At 48.8% G+C, this 22,973-nt stretch overlaps 1 protein-coding gene across 4 annotated transcripts; it reads right to left on the bottom strand.

The window, feature by feature from the left end:
• Positions 1 to 56: 56 nt before the first annotated feature.
• YTHDF2 (YTH N6-methyladenosine RNA binding protein F2) lies at positions 57 to 22,376 on the bottom strand. Of its 4 annotated transcripts, none has more exons than XM_087760526.1 (5): positions 22,049 to 22,376; positions 21,716 to 21,740; positions 21,250 to 21,329; positions 15,394 to 16,983; positions 57 to 1,004 (listed from the first exon to the last, which is right to left on the bottom strand). In XM_087760526.1, exons 1-5 carry the CDS (start codon positions 22,073 to 22,075, stop codon positions 981 to 983), a joined length of 1,746 nt encoding a protein of 581 aa, XP_087616652.1. In that variant the 5' UTR covers positions 22,076 to 22,376; the 3' UTR covers positions 57 to 980. The 4 variants fall into 4 exon arrangements, with proteins under 4 accessions (XP_087616652.1, XP_087616656.1, XP_087616655.1 ...); XM_087760530.1 differs by lacking the exons at positions 21,716 to 21,740; positions 22,049 to 22,376 and adding exons at positions 18,011 to 18,223; positions 21,430 to 21,606; XM_087760529.1 differs by lacking the exons at positions 21,716 to 21,740; positions 22,049 to 22,376 and adding an exon at positions 21,430 to 21,605.
• Between the last annotated feature and the right edge of the window lie 597 nt (positions 22,377 to 22,973).

Below are 22,973 nucleotides of genomic sequence, written 5' to 3'. Positions count from 1 at the left end.
ACGTCCTCGCTCCGCCACGGAGCGGGCAGCGCTGAAAAGGGAGCGGCAGACAACAGTGATGCTCAACAGGATCTCACGTTTATTATTGAGAAGTGATTAATGGTGAAAAGAAAGGCAACGCCCATTCCTCATTGGCTTAACAAGAAACTGAAGAAACATATTCACTACACATTTTACAATATTTCTTTTTTTTTTTTTTGTCCAAAATTCATTTTCCTGTAAACAAAACAAGTTTTTACCACTGTTCTCAGCTTTCAAAATCAAATTAATCCAGGCTTAATCTGTAAATCCGTATAATGCACAAGAACAGAACATTTCTTAGGACTCCTAGTACTTGACTTTGAGTAACAAAGGGTCAGAGAAAAATGAACCACCTTTAAGACACAACCTCATGGACAATTTCTGTTCAATTCTTCTTAGGCCAAAACCCCAACTTCCTCATAGAATTCCTCCTCTTCCAGGCTGGGGTGGGGGGGAGAAAAAAAAAAGAAGTTACTCCACTTTCCGTGGTGGATGTTACAACTCGGTGTTCCAAGTGCAAATGTCAAAACCAGGGGAAGGAGGCGCAAGGGGGTGGAAGGAAGGGAAGCGGCGGGGTTTAAAAATTAGAGAAAAAAAAGGCATATGCCACTTATGGACTTTAAAATCCGAAAAAACATAGTAAAAAGACAAAAAACAAAGCGTATGCTCTGAAATCACAACCAAAGCCAAAAGAAAGGGGACAGGTTTTACCTATACTCTACCTAGAAGGGATTTTTTTTGTTGTTTTTGTTTTTTTTAAGTCCTATGTCTTGTGAAATTCCAATACTTTTTTTTTTTCCTTTTTTAAACCGCAAGTTTGTAAGAGTCTTTTTGAAGTCAATGAAATTAAGAAAAAAAAAGTCCTAATTCTTTCTGGGATATTTTTGCTCTTTCTTTCTCTCTCTGAAAGACAGCTGGGATGCAATCTCTGCTGCAGTCTCTGTGGGAGGAATGGCCTTTTACTTGACACGGCCTTGGCGTTCCTGCAAAAGAAAAAAAGAAGAACACGTTAGCCGAGAGCAGTTTTATTCACCGCTTTCACACATCAGCATTTCAACGCGTGGATCTACAACGGAGGCCTGTCCCATGTGAGCGAAGCCTGAACAAGAGTATTTCTGTGGGCAAAGGAGGTACTGTGACCGCGGACGGCTAACGTGACGATGCGTTACGCTGCTTGGGTCTACCAGCTCATCACGTTTCCCCTTGATGAGGGCTGTTGATACCACAGCTCCGCTCCCCTTCCTCTCTCCTTGCTCACGTCCTTCAGCAGAGCCACGGGCTCTCCCCAGGACAGATATCCCCAGGCTGCTCCGAGCTAGAGGTTTAACAGCATAAAGAGGAACAGAGTAGGGGGAAAAACCAACCAAGAAGGACAAACGGAGGAAGAACTGGTGAAAAAAAGTGAGTCTAGGTCAGTGCTGAAGTTTGCAGCTGCAGTCAGTGCGGGCTGGCAGCAGGGTGACAGAGCTCCCCACCCTGGGCACGGAGCCGCAGCACCCACAAGATCTCAGCCATTGCCAGGCTGGGAACCGGCACAGCAGAGCTCTGGGCGGGAGAAGGGTTGGGCGGCTTTGGGAGCAGGACTCGGGAATGCTGCGGGGATCAGGCAGAGCCCCTGCATCGGGGAGAAGGAAGAGGAAGCGAGGAACAAGCGCCGGGGCCTGCGGCACAGCTCTGCCGGAGCAGGGCAGCCCGGCTCCCCGGGTGTTGCACAGACCTGCGGCTAGACCTAAGCTCACGTGTGAGCATCCGAGCAGTTCAAACCTCAGTCCTCACATCTGCCTCGGGCTGCAGGGGCTGAAATAGCCCACAGCTACCAGCAGAACACCTCACTGATAACTCTGAAACCTACTGATGGCATCTCACTTGAAAACCAACAGGTTCACAAGGGTTTTTCACCGAATGCTACCGCCCCCTCGGTGTTCATCCACATCTCTCCTCCAGCACTGAAGGAACACACTGTCCAGACAAACCTTTGCACCGAGCTGAACAGGCAGCACAGCACCAAACACACCCAGGCATCAAGGGCTATGATATCCTCTCCTGTGCCGAGCACCACGTGCCACAGTCTCTTCTCTGTTAAACCCAAACCCAGCAGCTTTGCACAGAAGTGGGTCTAGACTATCCCAAAGGGTTAAGAGATGCTGCCCAGCCCATGTTCAAAGCGCCATTTCCAGATGGTATGACACCATCTCAAAAATAAAACCTGTCAACAGCTAAAGGGCTCTTGGCTGATGCTCCTCCCTGCCTCTTAACCGCATCTCCTTCGAGCACAGGCAAGTCCCTGCAGTCTCTTGTGTGAAGGGCACTACGGCGTTTTGGCTCTAGCCCCCCCACTCAGTGGTGGGGCGAGTTACTCACCACCTAAGCCAGTCTCGAGAGATGCCAAGTCCATCCCACCTCCACAGCACAGCAACACCTGCAGCAGGTGCCCGCTGGCAGAGCAAGACAATGTGGGTTCTCCCTGGTGTTAACTTACGTCACTTAGAGAGAAGGGACACTGTTAGGGCTCTGACAAACTGAAATCTGGCTGTTTCAGCTCAGGATGCTTCCCTGCGAGTCTGCTGCTCTGCCCGGGGCTGTGTCCCCTGACGTCAGGGCAGCAGCAGAGCTGCCTGCCTGTTGCCCCCTGCCCCACGCTAACCTGGTGATCAGAGGCACCCTCCCTTCCACCTCGGCAGCTCGCTGGCAGGGGGAGCATGCAACCTCTGCCAGAAACATGCGGGTTGCTCAAAGAAACAACGTCCTCTGCCACCACTGCTAAATCCGGGGAGAGCTCGTCTGAGAAGCTTCGATCCCGGGCTAACAGCGTGTATAACCATCTATTCTTAAAAACCTTCCCAAAAAGGGAGGCCTTGCATCCAGCTCGAAACAATACCCCAGGCTTTGGCAGCCCCTCAGCCACACACACACGGTGACCCAAGAAGGCTTCAGCTCCAGCTCCTCTGCACAAGCTGGATGGCAAAGCAAGCCCTATGTGATACCGTGCACAGATTGCCTTCTGGGGAGAGGGATCAGATGAAGGCACACATTCTCTTCAAGAATATTTGCCCCACATAAGTTGACTTAATTCTCCTCTTCTCCAGTAAGTCTGCCCAAATCTGTTGTAGGTGCTATCTGTTGCTAAAAAACCATTGCACAACAGCAAAAAAATACCTACCACAGTGAGAAGCAAAGCCAGTCTTGAACATGAAGTAAAACAAGCGCTGCAGGGAAAGCCACAAATCAGAAGGAAGGTGCCAAGCCTTGTTCCTCCTCTGCTGCCTGGCTCGGCAGCCAGCACGTTACATTAAACAAGGACAGATGGCAACGTGACGCATTCTTTCGGGAAGAAACTGCAACTGCCTGAGCTAATGCCTCCGTCTTCCCGAATGCAGACACGGGATAAGCCGGCTGCCAGGTTCAATCGCCCCCTCTTCTTTGGCAGCCAGGGCCAGTGTCCCGGGCCGGCTGCAGACAGTGGCCAAAGGTCCTGCTGAGCGCGTCGCCCTGTTAGGTGACCAGACGTACCCCCATTAGTCACTTCTCCTCCCTGCTGTGGAGGTGAAGCGGCTCCCGAGGCCACTGTATGGTTAACACAGTGAGAAGGAAACAGGATCCAGCCTCGGTGCAAAAGTGACCCCCCCCTCAAAATCCCAGTGTGCCAGAACAGAAGGTATCACCTTCAAAAGAGAGGCTGGAGTGAACGTCCCCATGTCCCCAAGGTAGAAACAAATGCCTGAAGTGAGCATCTTAATTTCAGGGTGGATTATAACCCAATTTTTTCTCAACCCAGTCTTCTGTTTAAAACCTCCTGCCATTCAACCTCAAAATACCGGCGCAGAACTACCCGCTCCCCTCCATCAGTGCTGCAAACAGTACCCTAAGGAGTCTGTAACAGAAAAAAGCAGCAGGACATCTAACCAGACCTGCTGTGGGCTCACGAGGGGCTGACTTCAACACCTACCTCGACCTGTCCTGCCCTGCGCTCCATGAAGAGCAGGGCTTTAGGCACAGCGAAGCCTCCGCCCCAGGAGATGCGGAGGCAGCCAGCCAAGAGCTCTGCCCAGCCGAGCAGGCCCTGCCGAGGGCACTCCTGCCAGGGTTCGATGGCAGGGAAGGAACAGCTCTCTACTCGCCACTAATTTCAGTATTGCTTTTCTTGCTCTTCTCTGGGAGATTCACAGCCGCTCTCTTGCATCTCCTCCTGGGAAAGGCAGGTAGCCAGGGCCTGAAGGATTTTTACATCATCTAATCTGCCAGCCCAGCTGCAGCACATCCCATGAACACATCTTGGTCCTGGGGCTGTTGTGGAGTTACAAGTGAGCACCCAAATCATAGCAAAGTAGCAAAGAGATCTACCAGAACACATAGCAAAGGTCAGCAGTGTTGCAAACGTTCATCCTTCCTGGCTCATCTTCCTCCGAAATCACAGGCTGTGGGATGGTGTAACCCACAGCCCGTCCAGCTACGGGACAGCCCAGGAGAAGGCAGAGCAGCATCTGCACGCACACGCTGGGCTTTGCTCTGGCATATAGTCCCTGGAGGGCAAAGAGATTCCATCAGAAAGCGTTTTATTCTCTTCAGCTGCACTTTCATTAGACCTGGGCCATGTCTTCTTGATCCATGTGGGAAGACCAAGAAAAAAAAGACACCAGCTCAGACTCTTGCCTCCATCTATCAAATCCCTCAGCAAGCAGAGGGGCAGGAGCACAGCAGCACCAAAATGGCTGAAGTGCAAAGCGATACGCCGATTACTAGAAAGACGCATGCTGTCACTCACATCAAGTGCTGACACCCACACACCATGGCCAGCGTGCTCCTGGGCTGGCGGTGTTTAGACAAGGCAAGCATGTGTAAGTAGGAGCCCTCTGTAATCATCCCGCTTAAGCCACTTCAGTCATGTCACCGTGTCCCCGGGGGGCTGCAGCAGTATCACAAGCCAGGTCCTGATAATAGCAACTGAATGAGCTGGTGGAGAAGGCTGATGGGAGATTATGTTATCTAGTCACACTGTGGGGAGCCAACAACAACAAAAGGCTCAAGAGTTTGCACCAAGAAATGATGACAATAGCCGATAACGCTGCATATTTGTTCAGGGGCTCTTACCTTGATTAACAACCAAGGTTCAACCTCGATACTCCTTGGGCAAAGGTATGGATACTATTGCCACACTACAGATGGGGAAATAGAAGACTATAATCAAAGGGAGGGCCTGGAGAAGCAAGAGCATGGCTCCCAGCTGTGCAGCATACAAACCACGGTTTATTTGGACCTGTCTGACCCGGAGCACAGCGTAGCAGCCTGAAGACATCAGGCAGGCCAGGAAGCAGTCTCAGTTTCAAACTACAAGCAAAAGGCATCACTCGCCCAGTAACTGCCCACAAAGGAAGAACAAGAGATCACTTCATGAGGGTATGGTCGATGCTATCCCAGTATCATTGCCCAAGGGGCTGAGACACCCAGCAATCCAATACCAGCCTTAAGACACACACACCCAACTCTCGCTCACAGACACTTTGCTCAACAGCCCGACTCAGCCCGCAACGCCCGCTGCAACGCCACGGCGTTTTGCTGTTTGAATTCTCCTCCCAACGCTGCAGCCTATGGCGCACTGGATGCAATCCTGGCAAACAACGGAGTGGGATTTCCATGTGCCTGTGTCTCCGAGGTAAATGTCTGACTCGCCTCACAAATCAGCAGTCACAGCAGCCCGTTGCCTCAGACGTGCCCAGCACAGCCTTCCCAGCAGGATCAGCTCAAGGCATGGTCACAGTCAGCACAAATGATGGACGACACATCACTTTTTTATTATGCTCATCTGCTCCACAAACAGCCTCGAGTCCTAACTGATTTACAAACCAAACATGAGGTTTTCCTGTTGTCAGCATTAGAAAGCCATCAGAGTTGCAGAGGAAAGCTACATCCTAGTCTGCCTCCCCTAGGAGAGGGGATAAAAATCAGGTACAGGGATCTGGTTGTAGTCAGACGTCTTCATCCTATCTCTCGTTCACGTAACGGAGCTCACCACCAAGAACGAAGACAGGAGATATGCAAATAAAAGTGACTGTCAGAGCAGGAAAGACCTTTTGTTTTACAGATCAAAATCTAATGGAGCAAATCCAAATATCCACACACAACCCTAAAAGGGGCAAACTCGCATCACTGGAAAGCAAGCAGGGGTGCAACCGCGCCTGGTCAGCCCCTGCAATTCAGACTTTGCCCCCAAAAATGCAGAAAGCAGCGGGAAGCACCAGTGTCCCCTGCGCCACACTGAGCAGGCACAGCCGGGCAGTTAGGAAGTTCTGGTTTCCTCTCGAAACCCGAGCACACTGCGGCGTTGCTACACGCCAGTCACCTCGCCATTTAGTCAGAAGGATATTAAGTCATGGAGAATAAATACAGAACAGCAAGATGTAATTCTTCAGGTACAGCTGTAAGCCAAAACATGCCTTCACGTCAGGGAACACGAACAGCACAGTGGCCATGCACTTTACATCAGACATTGAATTTCCCTGTCAGAGTAACTAGCTTGGGGCTAGGAGGACACGAAGAGTGCCACGACTTTCCCCCTGCAGCGGGTTTTATACCAGCAAGGTGGTCCCAGCTGTCAGACACCAGCAGGCAGGCTGCTGTTCCCTAACATCTTCCAAGGCACCTTTAAAACTGATGCAACCGATTGCAAAGAATGAACCTCTTCTTGCTTAAACATCACATTTGATTGCATGAATAAAGCAGCCCAAATCCCAAACCATTTATAATTACCCTCCCATAGAGCGCCTTGTCCCACAGCGCAAAACTCGTGCAGGAAACAGAATGATGAAAAAATGAAGAACATATATGAATATTTCGAGCAAAGAGCAAGGCAGAGCAGCCTGGGAGGACTCCCAGTGGCACTCCATGCTAGAACGATTGGACTCCCACTAGGGACTGGAACTGGACTTGCTGCCTTTGGAGCAACACACAAAACAACAAAGGCAGAAGTCCTTTCAAGTCATTAGGATGGAAAATAAAATCCTTCTTGTCTTACCGCAGGGAGTCTTTATTCTTCCCTGTTGCTACAAGGGACGAGAAGTTTGCCACGTTTCTTTTTGCAGTTTGCTGCTTTAAGCACGCCAACACTTCCTATTTGGGCAACTCAACCTCCCCGCTACGGAGCAGGGCACTTGGCTTTGACCTATCCATCCACACTTAAATCCTCACAAAGCAGGGAACTTAAGTAACTTAATAGCATGGACAAAAGTAATGGGAATAGTCAATGTGAAAGTTTAAGCAAATAGCGTTGAACTGCATTTACCAGAGGCTCACTGAGCATCGCACCAGAGTTTTGATCTACACCAGATAACAGGCGAGTGCTCCTTCTCATTTGGGTTTACATGAAATGCATTTCATGACTTCGGTTACCTTAAATCATAGCTCACGCAGTAAGTATTAGCACCTGAAAACAAGTGCCACGTGAGTCTTTAGAAAAGGAAGGACCCCCACTTTAAAGTTTCAAAATCTTCACTGCTGTAGAGTTAATAATGTCTTTGTGCTGTGCTCTACCATGCAAGCATAAAGCCAAGGACTGAGTGATCTTCCGTGGAGAAAACCTGTGGAGCTTCACTGGAATTTGCGGTTCCATATATTCATAAAAGATCTAGAGAAAGTGAATAATAAAGTGACAAAGTTTACTGATGATACTAAGCTATTCAGGGTAATAAAAATAGCAGCCGACTGTGAAGAAACAGAGGACTTTGTGAGAAAAAGCAGCTGAACATTACAGTGAATCTGGTCTGCCTGGTTTAGGTAAATCAAATGACACGTAGGAAAAAAACTCTAAGATGACAGGCTCCAAACTGACCATTAACAATCGGAAACACGATCTCAGGGTTACGATTTGTAACTCTAGGAAAATGCCTACCATCAAGAAAAGTAAACAACATTCAGAAGAGATCGTTATGCCTTTAGACAAACGCAAGCTGCACCTCTGTCCTGAGCACTGCGTCGCTCTGCTCCTCTCCATCTCTACGGGCACGCAGAAGAACTGGAAAAGGGTCAGAGAAGAGCAACAGGGACGAGCAAAGGACAGAAGGGTTTCATCTGCAGAGCCACTGTGCTCTAGCTCTTGAGCCTGGAAGAGACACGACTGTGAAAGCAGAGCAGGCACAAAGAGTACATTGAAATCAACTGCTCGCCACCTCTTCCAACGCAAGAACTAGGGAGTATCACGAGGCAGACTCAAAGCAAACCAAAGGGATGTGTTTCTTTACACAACACATAATTAAGTTGAAGAACTTGCTGCCACAGGATCGTGAAGATGCTCAAGGAATGCATCAACATCTTGGACAAGAAGAGAAATCATGAGCCGTTAAAGACAAAGATACATCCTCTGGGTCAAAGAAATTCCCAAGCTACAAATTGTTAAAGGCAAGGAAAACCTTCAGAGATGGATAAATGCGTGCTTGCGCTGTCCTTGCGGACATCTGCTCCTGACCATGTTATCGTTAGCTGCACACGGAGCTTTTTACTTGGAAAAAGAGAGCAAGGATGCTCGAGCAATGTCTCTCTACGTGTCCATCGGATCTGTAGATCTCACAGCCACAAGGGATGCAACAAGAGACTACACAGACGTACGGTCAGACCCGCTGCAGTTGTTCTTGTGTTTGAGGCTAAAATACTGCCTCCATCCTGAATAAGGCAGAAGAAATACTTCATGCTACAAGAAAAACCACACAATATTCTGTATTATGAAAGGACAAGAGGAGATCTATTTGCCTATTTCTGTCAACCATGAAGAGCTGAATTCACAAGCTTAAGTAAAAGAGCCAATACTCCCTACAGCCCTTTGTGTGTACCCTCATTTTATTGCCACTCGAAAGGCAACGCATAGCAGTATTCACTGGAACACGGTTTTATATTTCAAGGTTTTTTTTCCTCCTTTAAATATATCAAGAACACAGCACTCAAATCAGCTGAACCCCAAATCAGGCTGGCTTGCAACAGCCAAAAGGTTGATGATCAGGACTTCATGATTTCTTAAAGACTTGCAGATGATGATGGGAAATTCTCTGAAGTAGTTTTACAGGAGATGGCATCAAATTAAAATAACTTCCGCGTGTGTACAGATACACATAGGGAAGGAAACTAAAATAGCATGGTTTCTTTTCTCCCCAAGATTAGAAACAAAAGACAGTTTTAGGTAGATTTTATCTAAGTCTTCTAAACTGGTATTACATTACAAGAAATAGCTCTGCAGTAAACCACAAAAAAAAAAAAGCTCAGCATTGTCCTTTTAACAACAACAAAAAAGTTCTAACGATATGGAACCACAAATGCAGTCTTAATTTCCAAGTTCTTGCTGCAGAACAGCTTACAAAATCCAAATGCTTCATTATTAACTGCTCAAATGCACTATTACATGACTTATACACAATTAAAAAGCCTCACACTGGGCAGCTAGGCACTGGAAGGAGCTACAATCAACTCTCTATCCCAGTCACCAGCTCGGATAATGACAATCCTTGTTAACGGAGACCTCCCTGGGTAACTTTGCTACAGTAAAAGCAGGGTGGCACTGTTCTCGCTGGCAAGCATCCAGTGTTTTGCACCACTAAAGAATTGGTTTATTAACTCACAAAGCCATAAGACAGTACCAGGGACAAACAAGAACATCCAGGAAAACAAGATGGCTCTAATAATTGCAGCAAAAACGATCGCACAGTACAGAACAAGAAGCTTCCGAAATGAATAAAAGGTCACGTAACACTTTACAGGAGACAGAAAAGAAGGAAGCGACTTTTCAGACAGCAAACTGTTACGGAATTACATTTTCGTTAAGAACAAGCGAGGAACATTGTACATGAAGCTATTCTTGATGCGTTGCATATATACAAGGCTCACCTCTTCAAGAGTTTTCTTGGGATCCTAATCAGCTTTCAGCAACGTCTTGTGACTCACTGCACTTCCACACCAGACAGAAGTTCCAGGGAACTGAACAGGACCATGCCCTGGTGCTTTCACTGAACAAAATAGCCGGCAAACACTTATCTTCTAAGGAAAACTACTTTTTCTGGGGAAGTAACTGTTAATAAAATCACCCGAAACACAACAACTGTGTCAGTAGCTATTTACCTCAGTGTCAGCAAGTTACCCAGAACACTTGGAGAGGGGGAAAAAAAAAAAAAGCCACCGCTGCTGACATCTTACACACTGCCTTCTTGCATACCAAGCCCTCCACGTTGTTTCTAGGGAATTTGCCAGCCCCACACATGCAATTTCAACTCAACTGCTGAAGGAAGAACAAAGTCTTATTTTTAATTTAAGACATTCATTTGAAGTCATTAGTATGTTCATAATGAATGCAATTAACATATTTATAAGAACCATCAGTTCAGGTTATTCTGCTACTGGGAGCTGAAATCACCCAGCCGAGGTGAAGGTAACCTGGGTGGGAGGGGGCACGAGGCCCCAAATGAGTTGGGAACAAGCTCACAAGAGCAGGACGCGAAACAAACTCCCCTGCTCAAGGCCATACCTGTAAGAGTATAACCTCCTCATCGCATACAGCCTGCACTGTGTCGGGCCCTGCGACTTGAGAAGAACAGCTCTGAATCCCATTACCAGTCCTCGAAAAAAAAAATCTTAAGCAGCACATCTCGACAGCTCCTTAAACCAGCTTCGACAAGTCAACTTTAAACATTATATTTTATAACCTATTTTATTATTTTATAATAGTAACAAAATGTTATATTAAAATATTATTTTAAAGACTGCTAACAAGATATTAACAGCAAGAGGCAGGGCTATGAGGCCAGTGCAACCGGCTTGCTCTTCCACCACACAACTTCCACTTTGGGTGCAGCTCGGAGCCATTTCACTGCAACTGTTTTACAGATGGAGAAATAAAGTCTTACAGCAGAAAACAAGGATTAGAGCACCAGCTAGATCTAAGCCTTCCCCATCAATTTTCTCCTGCCTTTGAAGAAAGCTAGAACACAACCAAAAATATGCGAGAATGCCCTTTGCAGTGCTGGCTTAAAGATATCATAAGAACAAGGCACTCCTTATGTCAAACAGACAGTACCAAACTACCAGAATAAGCAGCACGGTTCCTGTTTCCTCTATTACTGGGCAAATATACGAGCACGGACACTCACAAACAGGATTTAAAAGGCCTGGAAATAAACTGAGAGAAACCATGTGCGTTGCGGAAGAGCGGAGGGTATTCGCAGCAAGGAAATTCTGTTCTGGTGCATCAATCAATTAACTTCACTACGGCCAGGACAATCAATTAACTTCACTACGGCCAGGATTTGGAGCAGAAAGAGCAAATAGCCTTGGGATCACGGGATGAAAGGAACTGTGCGAGTGCAAGCTGTGTTCCCTTGCTGTCATAGGACACAGTTGGCTTTGCCTGGATATGCAGTATCCAGGAACCGAATCTCATAGTCAGAAACACTGTCCTGTTGGATAGGGTAAAACCAAAGCAAATGCAGCACTAGCCAGGACGACTGTAACAGCGGGAGAGAAGCGCTAGCCCACCCTACAAGAGATATGCTCTCTCCTCCCCACCAAGATTACAAATTAGGAAGAAAAAAAAGAGTTTTGCAAAATACATCAGAAAGCATTTCTTTTTTACAGCGACTGTGAAATATTCCACTAGTCTCAAACAGACTCATATAACCCCACTTAGTTTTCCCTTAAATCATATCTTCTAAGGGGGCAGTGACACTTACCACTATTAATGCTCCTTTAACCAGCAGATGGTGTCAGCCGAGACACAAAGCAGCACATTTCCAGAAATAATAGCTCCAATCTGGCAAATCACACCTTTCTGTTTTGAGGCTGGTGTACCTCAGCATGAAAAAACCACAAAACCCCACCCCATCCTGCACAGCTCATCCTGACTCAACACCCAAAGTCCCAACGCAAAGTGTCTCTTACCAACTGCAAACCTGACAACTGAGCACTCTGGCCCTGGAAGGGACAGGACAGGACTGGTTTTCATGGGATAGCCTTCCTAAAATCCCTGGAACCTGCAAGTAGCCAAGTACCCTGGACAAGGCAATGGGAAAAAGAACCAAAATAAACTTCCCTTAGAGCTGACATTCATTGCTTTTCCAGAAAACACAAGCTGTTAACCTTTCATATGCAAGCGGATCACTAGCTAAGATCTTTACATTGAGGTCACCGCAACATTCCTGGAAATACAAGTGTATTACTGTGGGCTAGGGATTTTTCTTGTTGCTCTGTTGGTTTTTTTGTTTTGTTTTGTTTTTTAAAAACAAAGATAAAACAGTCCTTATAGGGCAGAAGTTGGTGACACGCTCTACCACAAAAGCAGCTGTTAGGGTTTCAAGAAGTCCTAAACTGCTTCAGGTAGGATCGCACTGGCAGTCAGCTTCATCATTTTGGGTCAGGAGAACATCCAAACCTTTTTAAAAACTGCATTAGTAGAGCGAAGCAAGACACTCGAAAGAAACGGAGATTAGTCTCTGAGGAGGAGGTGGGCAGAGCGACAGAAAAGGACAAGCAAGAGCATGATTTCAGTGCTTTTAACGCCAAACCGTTTACCCTCCTTCACCAGCCAAAGGGAACAGCACGAACGCTAAGCAAAGCATTTTTCATACGATTTCCGGGAACTATTTTAGGGAATTCTGAAGAAGTGACTCTAAAGTGAGAAGTATAAAAGAATATTCAAGAGTTCTCAGACTTTCACAAGAGCTCATCCATCTGCTCGGGTAGCAAGCAGGAATCAAACTGTAAATCAGACAAAGGTTCAGGCAAATCGAAGCCGAATGAAACAACTGCAGCTTGCCAGAAGCTCAAAACAAGCCAAACCTTGAGACATTTAAGCTTCAAGGAACAGCAATGCAGAACATTAACATATCACCGCCATCCAAAGACTGGTGGCAGAGACAAAGAGCTGGTAGCAATGGGATTTCCCTGACACAAAAGCAGCTTGACAGACCGCAGACAGGGAGCTGCGCCACGGCTGCTGCCAGAGCAGCGTTTTAACTTTCCAATGCCTCAACTCTGGTTTCTGATTTATTTTTTTTTCAGGTGATTACCTGAGATGCTTCAAGGCAGACATAGCATGGCTTGGGATTTTTGCCACCCGCAGTCCCAGGGTAACCACCAGCATTCACTCCGGGAAAATAAAAACACCTCCTTGAGCAAAAATGACTGCTTCTCAATGAAACCATGAAAAAGCAGTTACAGAAACCTCAACCATCTCCAAGGCTGCGTCAGCGAGCGATCGAGGAGGTCAAACTGTTGCTGAAAGAAAGACCAAGTCACTTCCTCCGTGCCAGATGTTACAGGGCAAGGGCCCTGAGCATGCAACGGAGTGAGTCAATGGTAAAAAGCAAACACCAACTGTGTATCTACAAGGCTCCCTCCTTGCCTATGAATTCCAGAGACATATGACTAAGTTCCCTTTCAAAGAATAAACGTTTTCCTAATCAACTGCTTCTGCACTGGAGTGCCACACTGAATCAGCTCAAACATCAGTTAGAAAGGAGGCGCTGGCGCACTGAACGTCGCTCAGCTACCGTTCTGCTTCTGACCCTCCTACGCTAGCACGCCTCAAAGAAACTGAAGAAAGCAGGGGAGGAGACCTCAAAATGCAAGTGAAAAGATGAGTAAAGACAGTTTACAGTTTTAAGAAAATTGCTAAGCCACATTTTTAATACCTTACTGATTTTCAGACATTACAAACAGCTTGCAAACACAGCAGCCTTCCAGCAGAAGAGACCACCAGTCTGTCCGCCTTTCCCCCAGCCTTCCCCACTCCGTTGCTGTTCCTTCTGCTTGCTACCTGCTCACATTTACCCAGTATTAACTCTTCTCATCCGTCCACCCCCCACCTGCCCTCTGGCAACATTTCTCCCCTCTCTGGCATTCTCCCACTGTGCCAGGGTCTGCCCCTCTCCCACTGCAAACTGTTGCTCCCTAAAGTCAGATCTGGAGCATATGAGAAGTCCCACTTCCTAGGATGTCCCACACAGACTAGATTTCTGATGGCATTCAAAACCTCAGGTAGTAGAAGAGAAATCACCACTTCAGTACAGGCTGGATACCAAGCAGAACAATTTTAGGATGTGAAGTCACACAAAATATTCAGGTTCTCACAAAAATGAAGTTTACACCTCCACACCTTGCCACGTATTCCTCCCTTACAGATTTTCTTCAAGCACAGTAAGTGCTAAGGTATCAGTTGCAAGACGTGACCACCTTTGTGTATGGGTGATGCTATTTATACAGCCAATGATGCACGGAAAATATATTAAAAAAAATTAACAACTGCATTCACTGCCACGGTGAGCAGTTGCAGCTCCTGATTCAGTTCTTCAACCATTGGGTGGAAAATTCCCCATTGCTGAAACTAAAGAGATCATCAGAAAACTTGGCAAACTACCAGAAAGTTGTGCTAATGCTAATTTGTAATCACTGTTTTGATCAAATACAAGCAAGACCCCTATTATGGGGAAGGTCAGCCACAGGTGACTAACACAGCTGCACCCAAGTAAGATTCAAGGCCCACTGGTCACCAAATTTTGGGCAGAATTTTCAATTAGCAATCCTCTCCTTAAGGAATCAATGATGACAGCAGGCTTCGAGCCAATGGACCCAAGCAGCAAGCCGGCACAGCTGCAGGCAGGCGGCGAGTGCGGCTCACGTGCCACGCTGCTGGGCAGCGCCCACACAGGCAACAGCCCACCGGCTTCAAACACAGCAGAGCTCGCTGCCAAGAGGAACAGAATGACCCGCACCGCGTCCACCGGAGAGAGGACAAGTAGTCACGGACTTAAATTGCAGCAAGGGAGATTTAGGTTGGGCGTTAGACAAAGCCTTCTAACAGGAAGGATAATTAAGCATAGGAATAGATTGCCTGGGGAGGGACAGGAACTGCCATTCCTGAAGGTTTTACAAGTGGTGGGAAACATCTGTCACGCTGACCCCACTTTGGGTAGGGGGTGGATTAGGCGGCCATTCAAAGACCCAGCTCTGTTTTCTAACAACTCCCCAAACCCCCCACTGACCTCCTACTTTATACTGTTCCGATCCAGGAGCTGACAATAGCACGGAAATAAATTTTGTTTAGAATACGGTACTCAGGGAAGGCTGAGATTTAGAGCAACCGAAGGGCAGCGGATTGCAGGCAGGGCCTGGGCAAGCCTCCTCACACCGCTCTGCCAGAGTGCTGGCACCCATTTCCACCCCAAACAGCGTCTGCCCTTTGGGTGGCGGGTTCCACGTGCGAGCATGCAGCTAGCCAAAAGGCAGACTGATGCCCACCAAGCTTGCTCACAAGCCCATGCCTTCGGGCCCCGGATTTAGTCCGGCGCAAGGCAGCCCTCCTCCTTCTCCTGCCCCACAGGACTTCGCCGAGACAGACAAACATGTTACCTTTTTAACATTTTCCTCCTCCTCTTGGCGTTTCTCATAGTGTGAGAAGTCATCAAAGATGGAGGTGGTGTGCTTGTAGGTGGCAATGATTTTCAACACCTGCTTAGCCTTTTCCAGAGGCACCTCCTGAGTGTCCCTGGAGTTGGTCACTGGTTTATTCTCGTTGTTCTCTAGGCGGATGTGCCGCAGCTGGCTGTTGGGAACGTCCTTCACAAAAATCCACCTGACATCAAAACGTCCCTTCCACTTGTCCTGGGACCACACACCCGCACACGTGTTATAGTCCACAGCAGATTTCATTTCTGCTACTCCGCAGAAGTGACCGCTACCGTTGACACTGAACAGTAAGTAAACGGGGCCCTTCCCGTTCATGGAGCGATAGGCAGCATCCAGTCTCTTGTTGCCGTGCTCTGTACTGCACCAGATGTTATATTTAATGGAACGGTGGATATCGTCCTCAGAGTAACTCTTAATGATGAAAACCCGGCCGTGTTTTGGGTTCCAGTCAAAATCCTTGGGGTTGTAGTTGTTGACGGATCTCAACTTCTCCAAGACCGGGTGCGGCTCCGAAGGAGCAGAACCAGAACTGGCCTGAGACTGTCCCACTCCGTTACCGTCCACTCCGTTTTGACCGAACCCGCTGCCGCGATTACGAGGGGCAACCCAGCGGGTGGGCTGAGCCGCCTGCTGCGGCACAGGCAGCTGGGCCGGCTGCGGCGGCGGTGGTGGGGGCAGCGGCTGGGGCTGCTGCCCGCTTGAAGCCTGTGCCACCGGTGGGCTGTTATTGATCTGCTGACCCACGGGCTGGGGGGACACCTGGGCTGGCTGCTGACCAATATTCTGAACTAAAGCCTGCGAGGGGGCTTTTGCCACTGGCCCTTTGTTATCCCAAGTTCCAATATCCATGTTATGTTTTATCGGAGGCGGTGGAAGACTTGACCCTGCAATGCCATTCTTGGTCTTCAGCTTGGGCTGCTGCTTAGCCGGTTTGCTAGCGATGTCAGCCCAGGAGGTCGGCTTTGGAGGAGCGATAGTAGCTGGAGGCAAACTGTTAGATGCCACGATATTACTGGTAATGGATCCGCTACCGACAGCTGAACCAACGACTTTCGGGACGCTGCTTGCAACATCTGTGCTGCCCAGCTTCAGAGCTGCCATCCCTTGGTCGATGGTGTTCATGCCAGGAGCCTTGTTCAGAGTCTCGTTAGCAAAGGCAGATTGCCCGTCAATCATCGCTCCACCCAGCGAGCTAGGGGCATAGGCGTAATTGCTACTATAGCCAGAGCTTTGAGTGGATTGTCCCTGAGAACTGTTATTCCCCCAAGCCGAAAAGTCAATCCCACTTGGAAAGAAGTTAAAGCCGTGCTGCCCAAGAAATGGAGTGCTGCCAAGGGCCCCTGGCTGCCCGAACATCGCGTCTGGGAGAAAGTGAGGCTCCCCGTTGCTCAGCTGTCCGTAAGAGGTTAGGTAGGGCATGGGTGGGTCACCCCCCGTAGACCAGGCAGCTTCGCCTAAGGAGTAGGAGAATCCAATGGAGGGACTGTAGTAGTTTGGTAAGTAGGAATCGGACATTGCAGTGTATGCATTATTCTGAAAAAAACAAAAAATAAGCACTGAATAGTTAGAATGAGTTGAGCAAATTTCAAGGGACCAGGAATAAAAGCCATCTTAGACTTCCTATGCCCCACCTCTCCCTACCTTAGGGCTGGGCAGATAAACAGGCCCGGCCTTGAAACACCTCCTTTGTTAGAAGTGTTCTGAAAACGGTTTCATTGCCAGAAAGATTAAACACAAAGGCTTAGCAAGCTTCCCATGCTTAGACGGGAGCGCATTGCGTTCCTGATGCATGATGTGGGACTGGACACCAGACTGCCCCAGAGCTCCTGCTCAGGCTATAAAACCAGTATCTTACCTAGCATCCAAATATTATCTTCTACTTTTTGTAGCTACTACCAAAGAGGGCTTTTCTTGCCTGGGTAACGTACGTATCCACCTTAATTTTGCTGGTGGGGGTGGGAAGGACTCAGAGAGAAGTGGACTATGGAGGAAAAAGGTCCAGTGGAAGCACACTGCCAAAATCATGAATGTCCCTAATTGCCTTCCTTGGTCCCTCCCTTAAACTTATTACCCATGAAAACAGCTTTATCCCTACAATTTAAAGTTTCAGAGCTTAAAATATCCCAAGAACTTGCAAACAAACATGGATTTAAAGCCTCATCCTCAAAACACAAACTGCTCCAGTGCTGCGGGCATACACTAAAAAAACACCTGAAAATGGGGAGTAATCAATAGGGTTTCAACAGGAGCCTCTTATAGCACGGTGACAGCAGCAGCACAAGAAAACAGGCTTCAAATTCAGAGAGGAAAAAAAGCTGCCCCATGCCTTGGTCTCCCTTTTAACATCCAAGTAGCCTTTAGGTTACAAAAACAAATGCCTAATTTTACAATTAAGGAAAACTCTCAGACATCACCAAGATTTGCTTACATGAAAAACATCTGTCATTTTGCATTCAAACCAATGCCCCCTCCGGGGAGCGGTTAACGCCACGCTAATGGACATTATCATCCTGTAATTTGAACCTGTGTGCAGACAGCCTTGTGCTGTACAGCCGCTTACATGCCAACCCAATGCAGATGAGATGAAAGTCAGGTTCAGTTCCCATTTAAAAGCTTGGCTTGCAGCAGGCTCTACTCCATTTTTTCGTTGAATCACGTTTCCATGTGCCAAGTGCAGCTCCCAAGGGACTTCATGCCATACTGAAATCTATGGAGGCTCTCAAGATGGCTCTGGCACCCTTCAGAAACAGCTGGTTTGCCTCTCCACCTTCCACTGAGTTAAAGGAAAGCAACAGATTTGGGGCTCACCCAGCCCCAACTTCATAAAAATGAACAGGAATTATTTAACATAATGCGTTCAGAGACAAGGTTTGCTTTGTTGTATAAAACACTAAAAAGCTTTCTGTGGTATTTCATGGTGTGAATGCATGAAAACTCAGAGACACTCTCTCCAGCCTTTCCGTTTTCCCAAGAAGGGGTCCCAAAAGCACATTAATAACAAAACCAACTCTTACCCAGGGTACAGTTTTACTAATTGAGGAACTTGGTCCTGCTAAACCCAAGCGAATGAACGATCTTTAGGGCTCAACCTGTCCAAACGCACGAATACTGACGCTGACTAATTTGTAAGGCAAATGAAGGAACTTAAAAAAATTATTATTTTGAACCAGCAAAGTCTCTTCAAAAGACAATCCCCTCAATTATAAGAGTAACAATATACTCTCCTGGAAATTAGCTTTAACGGAACATAAACATGCTGGCCCATACCTAAAACCTGAGCCCAGCAGGCGGAGCAGCACTTTCCTCTCCACAGGCTTCTCCCTCAAAGCACATGAAGCACATCGCTGTCAGATGAAAACCTGTCCCCTTGTCACTTCAAAATATTTTCTTACATGCCGTTACCTGTTTAACTTCATGAGATATTTTCACATAGCCCGTATTAAGCTACTACCTGTAGAGTATTCACCAGCTATACTGACGGAGTAAGGAGGGAGCGCAGGAGTTAAACAGCTGAGCACTGCCAGCTCAAAGCAGATTTAAGGCAGGCCTGCCGCTGTTCACTACCTGAATGTCTAGAACTACGCTTCGCTATCAAACACGCCACCTCGCTCTGCTACCCTGCACTCGCACAACTGACACAGTTACTGATTAGTATGCAAATAAAACTTCAACGGCTTTTAATTCTCTCCAATGACTAAGGCATTTTGTACAGTTATTTCCTCAAATTCACAATTCCTCTTCACCTCAAGACTAGAACCAGGGTTTAAGCTTACTTATTGTTGTTGTTGAGCTTTTATTTTGTTTTTTTAAACTGTTGAAGAATCACTTACTGTGTATCTGAGCTTTAAAATACACAGTAACCTAATGTACTAGGCTGACAAGCTAGTAACAGTCGCACCTGAACGGCAGCTCCTGAGTGAAGCGCCATGAAACTTTAGGACTTGTTAGGCAGCGCTTGCGTGGAGAACTCGGAAAGCAATTTCAGAAAGCACTCGCGTTACCCTGCAGCAGTGGGCTCCATTTAATTCATTTTCCAGAGCCTTATCCGTAACTCCCTTTCCCACCTTTAGAAAAGAGGTGCGCACTTTGATACCTTTCTATTTTTGAACCTGGCTGGTCGGCTCAGCAGAACCATGGTCCCTTCCAGACTGAACCCAAGGGTTTTGTTTTCTACTATATCGAGTGTCAAAACACGGACAAGAGCTGACGAGCAACACAGCATGGAGAGAAACTGAAATAAACTCCCCTAAAGTTTCCTTCAAAGTTAACACGGCACAGTTTACCTCACTCCTGCAGAATTTCTAGAGCAACCGCTCTGCTCCACCTCCTGCGGCACACTCCAATCACTGCCTTGATTTTAAAAAGTATTTTTACCAGTGTGACACATGCAAGAGGAAACTAAATATTCAGAAGTTGTTCTTCTTTGCAAAATAGGGTAAGATACCATGTTGCTTCTAGCATTTTATAGTAACCTCTAGTCTCTTCAGGAGATTTAAATAAAACTACACTTTGCAGGAAATACTCCCACATTCAAAAGGAAGCTGGAAATTGGTGATGTTAATTTCTGGGATAGAAAAAACACACCATTAAATGAGAGCTCCTAGGAAAGTAGCTAGTTTTATTCAAGACTTAAGTAATCACACTCTCTCGCCCTATGGAGGTCGAATTTATGCTTGTAACTTTTCAGGGAGCTGAATGCAGTAAGTTATCTTAATGGACAGGCTGAATTCTGAAGATTATGAACAGCTGACAGGACCTTAAAGACTATTTAGCCTCATGTCTTTAGCACAAACTAGGAAAATACTTGTTGAAAATTTAACTGAGACAGAAACCTGTTCTTGTGTTCCAAGAAAACACACATCACTTATCTGAAAAAAATACACTGACTAGTAGAAATGATCGAAAAAATACAGAAAGGGAAAACCAGTACAGCTTATTTTTACTAATCACAAGTGGAGAGGAAAGAGAAGCCAAGAGAATGACCTAACTACTCCAGTGCTACTACAGATGTTTATCTATAACACTAACTTGTACCATCTAATCAGCTGAACTCCGTCTGTTATATGTCACTCTCCTACCACTCATTAAGAAAAACAAACAAAACCCAGTTAACAGCAGAGCTAATCCTAAATAGAAAGTTAAGAGGAAAAGTATCTGGAAGTCTGACTTTCAGGAGCTGATCACAAGCTCTCCAGCTTGACTTCTACCTAAAAGTTCTCACAAAGTCTTAACAGCCTTTATCACGTGTGGTCTGTGTGGCTTTTTGGTGAAAAATAGAGAAAACCCCATGACACGCATTTTCAGCTTCCTTGGCAGAGAGATAAGAACGTTGATAGTATCCTCCAGAAGCCCTCAGAGCGTAACTGCATCGCGTGAAGCAATTTCACAACGCAACACAGCGCACCTCCTCGTACGGTGTCAAGAACCAGAAACCAGCAAGGAAACAAGGTCATAACAGTAAAACTGGAAGAGCAGCAACAGTAACTTCAAGGCAGCTGTGTTGAAAAAAAATGAGCTGAGGACCAACTGTAGGAAGTCCTTACACCCCCAAAAAGTTGCTAAAACCTTTATACCTCTCCCACCACAACCTAATGGATTTTAGTATTTTCTGCCTGGAGAAAGGCATGTATAAAAAAAGCATATTATGATAAGAAAGTGAGCAAACATTAAAATGCAATCAGCGGGGACAGGGAACAAGTGGAGAATTTTCAAAGATGCCAAATTCGCCTTCGCTAGAGAGGAGGAGGAAGCCCCCGGGCTCTGGGCGCTTCCTGCCCGTTAGCAGGTACTCTTACTCACCGGCCGGGCCTGGGGACTCAGGTAGGGTTCAAAGTCATCATCATTTAACCCATCCTTCTGATGCACAGATCCGTTTTGCACTGAGGAAAAGATTTAGAGCGTTAGAAAGAACTCTGCCGATAAACTCCACCATTTACCAGCTTGAAGTGTTTAAAGACAGACCTTATAACTACCGCTCACCAGTTTAGAATATACCGCGCGTAGCCCAGGCCAGAGCAGAAAGACACTCCGCCACCGCACAAGCCCCCTTTAACTGCAAACTTTCCCCAGGAGCGACGATGGGCTTCACAGCTCGCCGTTTGTTTTCCTCCCAGCCGCTCCGCCGGGCGCAGGCACACGCACCCGAGGATGCGCCCAGCAAATCTCGCAGGGGATCCTCCCCGTCCCTCCCCCGCGGCCACGCTCCCCAAAGGCGCAACTTTCCGGCGGGATCCCCCGCTCCCCGGCCCTCCCCGGGCTCTCTCACCTTTGTTGCCTTGGCCCTTGGGTCTCTGGCGCGGCGGCGCGGCATGGAAAGAGAGAGGGAGAGAGCGGTGAGTCAGGGGGGCGAAGCGGCCCCGGCGCGGGCGGGGAGCCCGGCGAGGCGAGGCCCGGCCCGGCCGCGCCGCAGCACAATGGAGGCGCGGCCCTGAGGTGGCGGAGGAGGCGGCGGGGGGGGGGGGGGGGGAAGGCCGCGGCCCCCGCCCGCCCCGGCCCGGCCCGCGCACCCCGCCGCTAGGCCCCGAGCCGCGGCCTCGCCTAGCGGGCCAGGCCCGGCGCCGCCTGGGGGAAGGCCGGGCGGTGGCGGTGGCTCTCCTACCTGCTCCAGGAGGCTGCTGGCCGACATGGCTCCGCGGCGGGGCTGCTGGCGGGGCGGGGCGGGGCGGGGCGGCGGGCGGCGGCGGCGGCTTTGTCCGGGCAGCGGGCGCGGCGCGGCTGCCTGGCGGACTCCGACTCGCCCGCGGCGGCTGGCTGGCTGAGGCGACGCTCTAGCCACCCCCTCGCCTCTCCTTCCGGCCCGCGTCTATGGCCCAGGCCCGCCGCCTCGCGCCCACACGCGCTCCCCGGGCGTCACGCGGCACCGCGCGCGCGCCGCGCTCCCAGGCACAATGGCGGGGGGGCGGGGGTGGGGGGGGCGGCGCGGTGCATGCCGGGCCGGCGGAGGACCGGCCGCGTTAGCGCCCCCTCTCGGGCGGGCGCGGGAGCGCAGGCGAGGGGGTGCGGGTATGGGGGGGGCCGCTCTTAAAGGGCCAGGCGCCCCCACTGCCCCGCTGCGCTTTTCCAACAAAAAAAATGGCAAATCCGACGCCCGGCTGCAGCCCCCAACTCTGCTCGGTCGCACCCCAATATTTTAGATCCCCCCGTTGCTCAGGGCACGGCCCCCAGCCCAGCACCACGGGGCACGGGGAGGGCAGGGGCCACGGCCGCCCTCCGGGACCCCTGGTGCCAACCCAGCACCCGAGGGGCCCGGAGCAGGTGCCCTAGGGAAGCGCAGCCTGCCCAGACCCTGCCCCTTTCCCAACCAAGCGGATCCCCCATCCAAAATCCACGGGATCTGGTCCCCACCGCCTGCGCCAGGCCGGCACGACTTGCGACGCGCTTCTACCGCGGCTCCCAGCGCCATCGGAAAACGGGCGCAACGCGGGGGTCCGAGCAGCAGCGACCACCCCTCCGTGGCTGCGGGCAGAGGGACCCCTGCCCTGTGCTGCCACGGAGGTGACGGAGCCATCGCCTTTCACCTACCC

Source organism: Nipponia nippon, unplaced genomic scaffold (genome assembly GCF_047370975.1).
Source record: "Nipponia nippon isolate SJK-2023a ecotype South Korea unplaced genomic scaffold, ASM4737097v1 scaffold_23, whole genome shotgun sequence".
Taxonomy (NCBI): domain Eukaryota; kingdom Metazoa; phylum Chordata; class Aves; order Pelecaniformes; family Threskiornithidae; genus Nipponia; species Nipponia nippon.
The sequence above is the reverse complement of the archived record's forward strand: the minus strand, read 5'-3'. Positions and strand labels throughout refer to the sequence as shown.